The following is a 14,030-nucleotide window of genomic DNA, read 5'->3' on the forward strand; positions in this document are numbered from 1 at the left end:
CTGAACAGCCAGAAGCTGAACAGGCACAGGGTTTATATAGGGCTTCTCAGGGGTGGAGTTTTTCCCAGGGAGATTTCCAGGGTGGGGATTGGTCAGATTTCAATCCCCGGGCTTAGGATGGCTAGATTATCTGCTCAGGGATTGGTTACTTTTCTGCACAGTCTTAGGGTCAGATTTGGCTCTGGTTTCAGGGCCAAAGTGTGTTTCTTTCACTGGTCCTGTTTAGCCTTTTGGCTCTAGTTTTAAGACCAGGGTATATTTCTTTCACTGGCTCTGATTCCAGGGACAAAGTGTGTTTTTTTGGCACTGGTTTCAGGGTCAGGGTGCATTTGTTTGTTTCTGGTTGCAGGGCCAAGGTGTGTTTCTTTGGCTCTGCTCAGGATGTGTTTCTTTAACTGGACCTTTTTCCTTACATTGGGCCCATCTCACCTGGCAGGCCCAAGAGAGCCACCCTGTGAATAAGCAACCCAGGGCTCCTACCTGGTATACCCAAGAAAAAACCCCAACTCTACTGTGGAGCCCAACTTTGTAAAGGCCAGGTTTATTCTTCATTTTGTTCAAATGGTTTTTCGTATAAATTCATAGCTTCATGCTACATGCCAAATGGTTAACACAGGCTTACGTTCCACCAAAGTAAATGATGCACAGGGATATTCACACCAACACATGTTGCACCTCTACACCAAGTGGTAGAGCCCCCCCTCTAAAGGCAAAGCCACTGCCCTCACTGAGCCAGTCTCTGGCAGTGAGGAGCAGCTCTGGCTAAGGTGTGCCCACCAATAGAAGAACACCCACTCTAGAAGCCAGAAGTCACTGAGGAACAGGATAAGGCACAGGTGTCTGAGAAGAAGTAGACAGTCAAGTCAGTACAAAGACCACCTAACAGTAAGAGTCACAGGTAGCTAAGGTGACAGAAAGGCCAGGAGAGTGGCAATGATGGCCCCAGCCCACAGAAGGATGGCTGAATGATAAGATTCTTCTTTCAGTGCTTCTCTCTTTGCAGATGTCCTGCAGGAGCATGCCATGGCATCTGACATTCTAGGGCCCAACAGCAATGACTCGGTCTGCAGGAGTACGAGTTCCATGTGACTGTACCTCCCACTCCTGCCCTAGGTGGTGCCTAGGAGAAATGCAAAAGGGAGTTGATCCAGGAATAGCTACCAGGACTCCTGGGTCCCAGAGCAGGAAAGACAAACACTGTGGTGGACTGGATACCCAACAGGATTCTCCCACTTAGGGACAATATCTTTTGCTCCTTTCGTTCCTGCTATAGGTAACTACAAAGCCACACATAGCCCACTTCAACAGAGGGGTTGTATGTCTCACTTACCTCACCTTGTTCTTTGGGGTTAATACAAAAGCACGACCAGAACACTAACACATGACCACACATGAAATGTGTCTACCATTCTCTAGATGGCACAGGCCTCAGAGCCACCTCTGCTGCAGTCTCAGCAATGCCAGATTCCACACACTGCACAGACCCCAGGCCCCCCCGCCGCCCCACCTGGATGTTACACCTCATTCTTCTTTGGTCTGACCTGGAAGGGCAGTGTGGAAAGAGATGTAGCCTCTGCCTTCCTAAAAAGCCACCTTGGGGAACTCTTTCTCAGCTACACTTTGGTTTCTGACCCTTCATTTCCTGTTTCCCTCATGCCTCCATGAGTTCAGCTCTTTGCATCCATGCTCCTTGCAACTGAGCCAGGGGCCCTTGCCTAGTCCCTGATATTAAACACACCTACCAACAGCCTCCAATTCTCTCTTCTGCTCATGACTGTCACCCTCTCTAAAAGGTACAACTTCCTTCTCCCATGCCACCCAGAGGGGTTGTGGGTATTTACATTCATCCTACCTCCCAGTTCTCCAGTGCTCAGCCAGGAGACCAGTTCGTTCAGTGACTCTAAACATGTGCCTGGGCACCTTTATGGTCAATCCCATGAGGAAACAGCAAACAAAACAAAGCTAAGGCTTTCCCGGGAAGTAAAGTTGGCTACTTTTAGGGTATGTTCATTTCTGCCTCTCTCGTGTGATTCACAAGTAACCATTGTATTAGCCCAAGGGCCACCCCTTTGTTCAAGTGGAAACATTCAAACACAAGAAACAGGATAGGGACCCAGGCCTTCTAGAAGTAGCAACCCAACATGCCACTCTGGCAGCGCCTCTGAAGACAGAGACTAATGACACAACTTGTAAAGCTAGCAGGGAGTTAGAGACAGTGACAAAGCCAAAGGCCCAGGAACAAGGGATCATTTTCATGGTCTCTATAAAGTATAGACAGCAGGCATCCATCTCACATCTACAGACACACATGCTAGCCACAGCAAGCACACAAAATGTCATGTCCTCATTTAATTATAAAAATCCTCTTAGGAACAATCCCTGCAGGGAGCTCTGTGGTTGCAAGTGCTGCACTGGTGCCACCTCCTGGCAGCAAGGGTCATTTGCGAGTCTCCTATTCTAAGCCCCTGGGGCATCCCCAGCAACAGAAGCAGCAGATAGTACCCCAACCGGCCAACCCATCACTGTCACCGGGAGCTCCTACCCCCACCCCCACAGCTAGCTCCATAGCAGGTGTAGTTCATTCAGTTCAGCAGCTTTCTGGAAACAGGCCACTATTTTCTGATCCCTATTAATGCCCATGACAGCATTTATGTATAAGATAAATTCATCTCAATTTCCTTTTTCAATTAATGGCCTATTATTTGAACCAGACTCAGCTAAAAACACTCAGCTGATACCATCAATCTTACAAAGATTAAATTTCTCTGTCTGAAGCTACAAGGTACCAGGCAGGGCAGGAGGATGGCCACCTAGCAGCTGAATGCTGCCAACTATGTTCAGGACCTCAGGGGTGTAGGTCCTCCCTATCAGAACATCCTAAGGCTCCCAAGAAAGACCATGACATACCAAGGGATTGCAGTGGAGGCACGTAAAGTGGACGGTTCTCAAAGACCCAGGGCCACTGTAGTTACAATCTGAGCTAAGTGAATAAGTGACCTCTACTCTGTACTACCTACTATGCAGAGCCTTGATCATCACCACTCAATCAGACATGGAGGCACTTTCAGATCACACTGTGGTTGACAGAGAGACTGGGCACCAGGATAGGAATGCCAAGGCATAGTCACCACTTGACAGGCAATGAAGAGCAAAGTAGATCCATTACAAACCATGTTCTATCCTCAGGCAGTGACCTTCTTCCCTTGTTAGTCCAGCTGTGAAGGCTCTTGCAGTGCCAAACCAGCCCTGTTTGTGCATGTGAGGTTTATCCTCTCTTTCCCTATGCTTTTAGATCATTGTGTCTATATATTTAAAGGGGCCATGGAGAAAAAGACCTTCCTATAGATGATGCCTGCAGTGAAGTAAGGCCTTGATGGAGGAAAGATGGAGAGGAAATGATGATGAGCCTTTTGTAGCACTGGTGCCCCCACGGTCTGATGGGGATGTACCTCACCGAGAGTGTCTAAAGGTTCAGCTGGAAATCCAATTGCTACAATCAGATCTTGAGCTTGTAAGTATTGTGGAATCGTGAAACTCCTCAGCCATTATTTCTCCAAGCATCTCTGTTTCCTCTGCCCTCTGGAAGGCCCCAGGGACATGATGTCAGGCCATGTGACATCATCTCAGAGTGACACTTTGGGCTGTTTTCTCCATTTCATTTCTAGCAGTTCCCATTGCTTTCTTCAGTGTATCCCTTTCCTTCTGCTGTGTCTAGTCTCGTGTCCATCCTCACCAAGAGGTCTGATCTTATTAATCTATGTGGGCCTGACTAGAAAAACCAAGAAGCTGGGTCCTGGCAAAGGATTCCCAGAAGTCTAAGGGGAGGGGCCATCTACAAGACAATGAGAGGGAGTACAGTGCTGGGGAGAAGCATCCAGTAGCAGAAAGGGCAAAGGGAGGAAGGGGGAGGAGGGGGAGGAGGGGGAGGGGGGAGGAGGGGGAGGACTGTATTCTGAGCAAGAAAGAGCAAGGGAAAGTGGATGTGAAAAAAAAAAATGTGTTTGAGAGGGAAGAACAAACCTGGCACTGGATGCCTCAATCCAGAGACTGAAACCTTGATAGGGGTTCTCTAGCCCAAGGACACCCCAAAGTCACACACCATGCAGGGCAGGAGTCCTATTACTGTTCTGCTCACCATCACACACACCCTTGTTACAGCTCTCCATAGAGCTCCAAAAGAAGGCGAGCAGATGCTCAGGCCAGCCCAAGGCAGAGGATGGGCTGACAGACAAGGATCACTGGCAGCTCTCTCCTATGAATACAACAATATGATAGAGGATGAAACAAAAGGCACGGGGGCAGAAAGAACTGAAGCTAACTCAAGCCCCGAAGGCCTGAGCACTCCAGAGTGTAAGACACTGTCCTCCAAACCAATGGTTATTAAAGCTTTCAAATGTCTCAGAAGATTTCCTGGCCCCACTGCCTCCTACCAACTAAAGCAGCTATCCCACACTGGGCCCAACACCCAGGACCCTTGTAGAAGAGGGACTGTTCTTATTAAATTGATGCTAAGGTATACCTGCTTTGAAGCAGGCCTAACTCTAGAGGCCTGCTCATGGCCAAAGTGATAGCCAAGCCCAGGTACAGAGGGCTCACCAGGACAGCCTAGGTTCCAGTTCAATCTCTCATCATACATGCCAAGACCAGCCCCCCTTCACTGGCCATCTACATCCCAGCTCCTGCCCATGCTTTGTCTACAGCAGCAACTGAGGATGCAATCCTAGGCCTCAGCCAGCAGCTCTGCCAGGCTTCAGTGGACTCAGACAGTCAACAGAATGTGAGAAGCTTTTTATTAGGACAGTTACACTGTGTTATGACAGGGCATGCAAGCTAACTCAGCACTCTTCAGGAACAGCCAAGACTCAGGTTCCTTGGCCTGGGCCTCATGTCACAGCTTAAAGATGACTTACCGTGAAGTGCTCCTGTGACTTGTAGTTTTCATCCAGGTAGACACGAGCCCTGTTGTATTCTTTCATTGTGTCACTTGATAGTAGTTCCCTGAGAATGAAAGAGTGAGCACAGTAAGCAAAAGGCCCAAACACCATGCCATGCCTTCCCATGTGTGTGCTCCTAGTCACAAGGCTTAGAACTGTTTTTCATATACCCAGAGACCCACACAGCCTCTAATGGGACAAAGTGGGAGGGAGGGAAGGAGGAGAGAGAGAGAGGAGAATCAGTGATAACCAAGGTGAAACGAAAGTTCAATGTGTCCTCAAGCACACAGAGAGCAGGCTCAGGCTCCACTCAGGCCCATGAGAGGCCTATACCCCAAGGCCTCCCTGGGATGAAGACACTGATGGGAATACTTGGGACTCACTTAAGCCACACACCATGTATGGGTGACTTCCAGTGTCTGCTGCTCACACCTGAACATGACAGAAATAGGACCTACAGAGGTGAGGAGCCATCACCTACAGTTGTCCAGGAGCCCAGGCAGCCCCACAGTGAGGACAGTGATAGTGCCCATCAGTCAATGCATCAGAACCCCACTGCTCCTCCCAAAACAGTTGGCTTTATTACTGATTCTAATTAGCTAGAGAGGAAGTACCACACATCTAGCTCAGAATGTGGGACAAAGGACCATTCTTCCTCTGCTGCAGGTGAGAAGCAATCACAGCATATGACCCAAAGGTACACATTAGGGAAGGGACCCCAGAAACCATTAAGTCTAAGAAAGGAGGGGGCAGAAGATGACCTTTGATAGACTCTAGTGGACCCTTGGGGTACTGCTGCTGGCAGCCACAGACCTCAAAGTGCTCAGGGGTGTGAAAAATGGAGCTAGAAATGACTAGGCATCAACCCTGAACACTGGGATTCAGGTCACAAGGAATCAGGAATGAAGATGACTGGGCACCAACCTTGAGCACCAAGTGCATCTGGTATCACATTAAAGCTGCCTGACGGGGGATGATAAAGAGTTGAGTTCAACCCCTAAGACACACAAGGCAGAAGAAGAGAACCAACTCCTGCAAGTTCTTGTCTGACCTCCACACATATGCCACTGGTACACTTGTGCCTCAGCCCCCATACCCAGGGGGGGAGGGGGGCTTCAAAATTTACCTGACATGGGAAGGGGTGACAAACTGGTGCCAATTTTTTTTTTCAAAATAAACTATCAATAGATCCAGACCCAGAAAGGCAAAAGTAATAGGATTAGCTGAAAGAATCGTAAAATGGTGGCTATAAATATGATCAGAGCCCTAAAGAAAAATAGGGATGTACAGAAGAAAGGAGTGGAGGAGTGGAGCTTCTGGTGCTGACAAAGGAGAATCGGGGTTTCACGGGATGGACTGAGGCAGGCACCCCTGGAAAGCAGTGCAGTAAGGGCTCCCCCTCCAGGAGGGCAAGAGCAGCACCTGCAGACACAGGGGACTACTGCTCTCCAAACGTGGTCAAACCGATAGATACACAGTCAAAATAAACAACATTAAACCAGAGCACGGCAAACTGAGCTGCTACAAGGCAGCTACATGTAGACGAAAGCGAGCGGCTAGGAAAGCACATTATACACAAGAAGATGAAGATGAACACAAGGGCTGGGCTCTGGTCAGAAACAATGAAATATAGAAGACAATGACACAGCATCCTTGAAGTAGTGAGGGAACTGACAAGCTCCCATTCATTCCCAATAAACGCAGCTTTCAAAACTGCAAACAATGACCTTGTTCATACAAACAAAGGCTGAGAGAATCAGCAGCAGCTGACTTGTACTGAAATAAACAGTACAGAAAGCTCTGTGGCTAAGGAGAATGGTCCAGGTAAATGCTGCATCCAGCCAAGAGCAAAGGGCACTGTGCAGGAAATGCACAGGAAGGCAGCCGACAGCCCCAGCCTTCTCAAAGGACAGCTGCTCTTCAAAGCCAGAGCAGCAAGGCATGCACCGCTGCCACACACCGCACACCGAAGAGGCAGTGGCAATGGAACCTCCTTCTCAAAGGCCACTGCACGTCTCCCTTCAGATGCTCAGCTGCTCTAGCCCACAAGCTTTTCTTTCCCTTAACAACCTGCGGTTCCTGGCATAAACACTGGTTTCTGTCAGTGATGTGTAGCTGCAGATGATTTTCATAAGGTGACCTAGCTCTTTTGTTCAGAATATCTGTAACAATATGGCTGTCTTTAACATTACACATATGTGAATCTTATCTTCTAAGCTGCACATTCTGAAAGAAATCCTCTCTACCTCGAAGCTACAAAGCTATGCTGCTGTATCTCCATCTCCAAATGTCACTTCACTACATCTGGAATTCATTCTGAGGCAGGGTAACCACGTTGTGATATAGAATCTTCCGAACACAGGACATGGTACTTCACAGCCTGCAACACCGAGGCCATGCACCAAGGAGCAGGGGGTGGTGCAGTCTGGCCAGACATTCCACACAGCATGTCTCTGCCTATGGTTGCTGTTCCACTGGCTAACAGAACACGGAGTTTCCTCAGGATCGCTTCAGGTGTGCTTCACTCTATGTTTCTCCATGTGGCCAGTACTTGCTTAGAGAGTGTTGGGGAATGCTTTGAACACTTTCAGTAGGACTGCCTTGAAGTTATAGACTATTTGGGAGCAATTTTGCAGGGTTTGTGACACCTGATTAGGCTCCAAGACCTTGAGTGGTGGGAATGCAGCACACCGTTGCTTGGAAGAAACTCTGCTGTGAACAGGTTGGTTGCAGGATCTTTCTACACACAGGGATGTTGGGGTTCCTGGCTGTCACCAGCATTTGAGCACTGAAGGAGCACTTCCTCTTTTCTTCTCAAGCTTAGGCCGCATGCAAACAGGAGTAAAGGGGCAAGAAAAAAGTGGCAACAAGGGCCAGTAAGATGGCTCAGTAGGTAATGGCACCTGTTGTACGATCCTGGAAACCTGAATTTGATCCCTGGGACTCACATAAAAAGTGGGAAAATTGACTAAAAAGTTTTCCTGTGACCTCCACAGGAGATCTGTGGCGTGTACACCTGCCCCCATCTCGCTGAGGCAGCAGAGAGCCAGGGATGGAGGGAACATCAGAGACCCACAGGGTGGGTAGCACCTTCAGTGGCTACCAGGAGCTGGGGCAAAGTCACAAACTCAACACCCTGCTGTGTCCACGCAAGATGTTCCAACGGAGGGCAGGTCCTAGAAACAGCAAACCCTTCTTCTGCAAGATTCCCCATGGTCAAAGCTGTGGTCTAGATGACCTCTTTCTAAACCATACACCAGGAACAGCACATGACCCCAGGGCAACCCTGATGTGGTGCTGTAGTACTTTCAGAACTTCACTCTATTTCTCCACTGAAAACTACATCCGGGATTCCCTAAATTTTGACTGTTCCTCTTCATCCCTAGTCATCTTTCTGGTCATCATGAGGATGCTTCTAGAAAACCAAAAGAGGCAGAATGTGTCTAAGGGCAAACAGGGGCTTCTGAGCTGGGTCCAAAAGCCACAGAAGAGGAAGGGCCCTGACTCCAGACCTGGAGCTCAGGGTTGGGTGCCTGCTTTCACCTGTTCCCCTCTGTCTCCATTCACAGAGCTACCTCAAAAGACCCCACTGCCCTTCTTGCTGGGCTGAGCCCAGATGGTTCTGTCCTCGAAGGAGCCACAGAGCTCAGTTTGCACCAGCTCGACACATATAGTGTCTCCTTAGTTCACGACATAATGTTAGCCTCCCAGGCACTCAAAGCACAGAAGCTGCTGTAGAACCCAGTCCTGCCCATCATCCGTCATCTCCTCAGCAGGCTAGCTAGCACCCATCCACCCTAGGTGCTCCAATGGGTCACCAAGACCTGGTCCCCTAGCCTAGCAGCACAGGTGCTTACCCTCTGGAGGCAAGCAGCTGCCACACCTCTCTGGAGAAAACTGCAACTGCCTCAACATGACCCACAGATGAGTTTCAATGGGTGGCATTCAAGTCTACATCCCATCCAAAGACCTACCCCACAGTCCATAGGCTCCAGCTGAGACTTACTTGACAAACTTGTCCACGTGAGACATGGAGGCCTCATAGTTTTTCCCTCCGAATTCTTGGCAGTGCAAGGCCATGAAGTGAGGCTTGTGTGTGTGCATGACCTGGAGAGAAAGCAAAGAGTTAGAGCACAAAACCACTGCAGGGCAACATGGCACATCTCACATGCTACCTTCATAGCCAGAGCTTCCCCAGACAGCAGGCCAAAGGCCACACATCTGTTGCCTACAAGTCTTTAACAGGTTCTAAGAGTTGCCACCTTTATGCTTCCAACTGATCATTTCTAGTCTCTTCTGTGTTTCCTTAACAAAGATTCAGAATTTCTGAAAACTCTTTTCAATAACCTAGAGGCATCTTTCTTTAATTACAACAAAGTGATCCTTGTGGACAAGAGAACATCTGGAAAGCTTTCAACACAAGTCACAACCTCATCACATCAACACTGCTATGCAAACCTGTTGAGAGATAGAGTCCAGGCAGCCATGTGTGTGTGTGACAGCATGTGTTCCTGTGTGTACTTGTGTGTGTGGTGCATGCTCTCATATACGTGCATGATGCATGCATGAGGATATGAGTGTCAACTTAAGTTAATGTGAGAGCATTGCCTGTGTGCCGGCATGTGTGCATGCATGTGTGGGCTTATTACGCACAGTCTCATTCTTATTCAGGAATCATCAAGGCTGCCTTCCAAGCTTACTCCAACACCCACACTGTCTGAAGCACCAGATATGCACATCTTGTGTTCTCCCCACAAGGTGTTGCTCTACTGTCTAATACAGCAGTAGAGGAGTCTGGTATATGGCAGAAAAACACCCATGGTCTCATGGGCATTGAGTGGCATGGCCGGAACTTGGCTATAGCTCACAACCCTACCTCTGTCTAACCATTAAGGTGCCTATATTTCCAAGACATTGTTGAAGATACCAGCTTCAACTGACCTCCCCCACCACACATCCCCTGAGTCCTAAACTTTTTAGCCAAAGAGTGGTACAGAAAATGACTCAGAGAATCCAGACAGCAATATAGGCCTACATCCACCAGTAATAAACCCCACTGGGCATGGGCAATATAACATAGGAAGCCCAAGCTCCTGGGTAGGAAGGTGGTGAAGCACTTGGTTCTGCCCTCCTGGAGCACAGGAAGGGCAGCACCGGGGTGTGTGTGTGTGGCACAGATCACTGATGGGAGGCTGAACTCCAGCAGCAATTGAGGAACTGGTACAGTGGAGAGGAAGGGCTAGAAGGCAGGATTCATGAAAGAATCACTAAGTTGGGGTTACTGTCACTGCAGGGCCAAGGTGGTAGCAGGAAACCCACAGGCAGGGCTGGAAGCCAGCATACCTAGAGCCAAAGGTTTAGAAGCCCATCTGAGCATCAACCAAAGCTACAGCCAGCACTAGGGTCAGAGAGAGCACAGCCCATGTCCCAAGGACACTTAGGGCATAGGGCACTGTGTGTATCTAAAAGAGCAGGCAGAGCAAAGAGCCCAGCAGATTCTCCCAGACAGGACCTTAGACCCACTATGATTGCTTCAGAAAGGGGATTAAGAGTTCATCAAAGCAAACCCCAAACAATCCTGAAAGTCTTGGAGTCCTGAACACCTGGCTGAGGGGCACAGGACATAGAACCTAAAGCCACACACAAATCACAAGAACAACTCCAGAAGGATAGCTGGCTGGCTGGTAGGGGTCAAAGGGTGCTTTACCTTTTTCCATTACTTTAAAATTTTAAACGATGAAGTATGTGTGCATGTTTCTTGTATAGTATCAGCGAAGACTTTGAAAGGAACAGAGGAAGTGATGAGGAGATCTGCATAGGAACTGTCAGATGAGGGCCAACACTGACAAATTCTGACCCAACCCAGGGTGGGCAGGGAGAGTCTCCTAATCTCATTGTAAGTTCCCAAGCCCCGCCTCTACCAGCTATGACTTTCCTTGAAATCCAGGATGCTTTGCAACTTCAAGAACATGAACCTGATGAGTGGTGAAGTGTACCCAAGGACAGCACCCAAGAGCTTTGCCTAAGGCCCTGCATATCAAAGACTTTATCTTGCTCTGGATTCCACTCTTCATCACTGAGATTCATCCCCACACTGAACTGGTAGTCTGGAGATCACCCCATGGCTATCACTCTGTGCCTTGGGACTCATTCCTGCCCTGCATAAGCTGCTTATAATAATTAAAGATGAGGCTTGGTGGGAATAAAGATGGGAAGAAAGAAAAATTAAAGACAAGTGATGAGAAGAAGCTATGAGCTGGCATGGGGGAAAGCCATGGTTCACTGCCACCTGGCAGAGCTCCTTTGTTTTCACTCACTCCTGGATATACTTGACTCGGTTCTCATCTGCATTGTACTTGGGAATATGGAATCCACAATGACAATCACAACACATCCACCATGGCCAGGGAAGCAATGGGCATTGTTGTCTCCTGAGATCCCAACAGCCCGTGTGCCTGGGGTATAGATGAGGAGTAGTCACCTCAGAGGGCCAGGCCAGGTTGGCCCCACCTGGCCACAGAGCAGCACCAGTGGCATGCACTGAGTAGACATTCCTTGTAGGTTCCACGCACAGGCCCCAGCTTGGGCCACTCTGCTAACAGTGCATGCTTCTCTCATTAGAACACATACCTAGAATTTGTCTAACTAGCACTCAGACAGGAATATCATTCAGAACTACATCCAGGTGTTCTTCTGGTGTGCCCATTCTCCTCACGGACTTACATCCAGGTGTTCTTCTGGTGTGCCCATTCTCCTCATGGACTTACATCCAGGTGTTCTTCTGGTGTGCCCATTCTCCTCATGGACCATATTTCCAGAGATTTGGCAGTATGATTACTTTCATAATAGACTCATCTGCAGGCCAGTATCACACCCAGAACATTCCATGTTAAGAAATACTTTCCAAACTGGGTGGTAGTGGCACATACCTTTAATCCCACCACTCGGGAGGTAGAGGCAGGCAGATCTATAGGAGTTTGAGGACACACTGGTCTACACAGTGAGTTCCAGGACAGCCAGGGCTGCTAAACAGAGAAACTATGTCTCAAAAAACAAATGATAGATAGATAGATAGATAGATAGATAGATAGATAGACAGACAGATAGATAAAGACCCTCTAGGTGCTCTGGTATTTTCAAGCTCTATGAAGTAAGCTGAAATCCACTTCTGCTCAGCCTCCATGATGATGTCCCCAAAGTCCTGCTCCCTATTCTGTAGGTGTTCTTTCTTGCTTCTTCAGCTACACTTTTCTCAGGTTGGAGAAATTTTTTAGGTGCATGACAAGCTAGCCACCCTCTTGGATGAAAACACGGATGACTGAAACCTTACGAGGCACAGGACTATAACTGGAATCCAAAGGAAGAGGTGGGGATCAGAGCAGAGAAAGTCATTTTAAGCAACCACAGCTCAAACTTCTAGTTTTCCGAGATTCACAGACTCTAGAAAGTTGATGGATTCCTGGCAAGCTAAGTCAGAGACAACCAAACATTACTAAACCAATGAAAACCAAAGACTGGAAAGGCCCTATGTGAACTTAGAGACAAGCAAGGGAACACAGACTCAGTGGGGATACTCCAGTTCCCCTGATGTCCCGCAGGGGATAGATTCATATGCTGACGAGAACACAGGCCACATCCATCAGGAATAAAGGCAAAATAAATACAATTTCACAGAAGAGGAAAATTCAGAAAAATCCTAACTACAGACCTGCTCTGCCCTGAGCAGCACTGGAGACAGATGTTTTCAAGAGGTCTTTGGGTTCCTTTGAGTGGAAGAAAAGCCTGGGCAACCAGAAAGATGGCTTCTTACTGCTTTAGAAGTAAGCTTACATAGCTTCCAGGATGGCTGGATCTAATCCCCCAAATTTGTCCCTCCAAACTTCATATATGCATATATATTTACAAATATTGAACACGAGCTACATATGCACATTCACAACACAACATACAAACAATGATGTATGTATTTGTATATAGACAGAATAACCTACACCTCGGCCTCAGTGGGACTGAAGACAATATAGCACCTACCAGCCCACCCTGGATCAGGGTTTCCAAATCAACAAAAAGCTAGGTCAGGAAATGGAAGGCGTCCCAAGGACTCTGGGGCAGATTTCAGGACATTAGTGTGTGGGCTCAAGGGAAATCTCAGGGGTCTGAAACTTAAGTAGAGAGAAGAGAAGAGAAGAGAAGAGAAGAGAAGAGAAGAGAAGAGAAGAGAAGAGAAGAGAAGAGAAGAGAAGAGAAGAGAAGGAATCACCCCAGGTAACTGGGTATTGAAGCATGAAGGAAGAAAAAGCCCCCAAAGTATCGTTTGACAAGACAACAACCACGATGTTTTTAAGAAATAACAATCAGGAAATAAGCGACAACCAGCCAGGGTACCTGCACTGAACAACTGACAGGAGAGGGCGCCAACACACCAGAAATCTCACAAACCACCACCACTGGCGGCAGCAGCTGCAGCAGCAGCAGCAGGAAGTTCTAGCAGTCCCTGGTGTCCTGCTGGAAACCCTACCACCTAAAGATTAAAGGTCCTGCCTACAGAGAAGCCTTGGCAGAACAACCACGCAGCAGAGTAAGCCATGTCCACTGTGCCCTCAGAGTCAGAGCCACTCCAGTCAGAAACGAAGAGCCAACACAGACTGGGAGCTGAGGACCACAGTAACCTCAAGGAAGGAACAAAGTAACAGCATCCAAAGCCACAGAGAAAACCTGTCTCGAAAGCCATAGATAGATAGAAAGATAAATATAGATAGATAGATAGATAGATAGATAGATAGATAGATAGATAGATAGAACAAATCACAAAGGGCAGCAGAACAGAACAAGTAAAAGATAAATTCCACAACCAACAACATCAGCATCACATCCGTGAGAAGTGCATAGCGTGAAGAAGGCAGGAAAATGGATGGGGGCAAGGGAGGAGTGACACAGAGCTGAAGCAGAAAAGCCAGAGTGGGGCAGAGCAGCACTGACCACCACCATCAAGGAAACAAGACTTAAGCTTGCCCAGGAACAGGCTCCTGGAGCACCTAAAACTGAAACTCCAAAGTATCAACTCCAAGATTCACATGCCTCCGGGGCAGACGACCT

At 48.2% G+C, this 14,030-nt stretch overlaps 1 protein-coding gene across 1 annotated transcript in view; it reads right to left on the reverse strand.

Moving 5' to 3' along the window:
• Inpp5a (inositol polyphosphate-5-phosphatase A) overlaps positions 1 to 14,030 on the reverse strand; it is a 189,267-nt gene that overhangs the window by 93,878 nt on the left and 81,359 nt on the right. Inside the window, exons 3-4 of the mRNA XM_027409069.2 lie at positions 8,941 to 9,041; positions 4,911 to 4,998 (exon numbers count right to left, since the gene is read on the reverse strand). Coding sequence (XP_027264870.1) covers positions 4,911 to 4,998; positions 8,941 to 9,041 — 189 coding nt within the window. The remainder of the gene's footprint in view (positions 1 to 4,910; positions 4,999 to 8,940; positions 9,042 to 14,030) is intronic.

The sequence above is a fragment of the Cricetulus griseus genome, chromosome 3 (assembly GCF_003668045.3).
Source record: "Cricetulus griseus strain 17A/GY chromosome 3, alternate assembly CriGri-PICRH-1.0, whole genome shotgun sequence".
In the NCBI taxonomy this organism is placed as follows: Eukaryota; Metazoa; Chordata; class Mammalia; order Rodentia; family Cricetidae; genus Cricetulus; species Cricetulus griseus.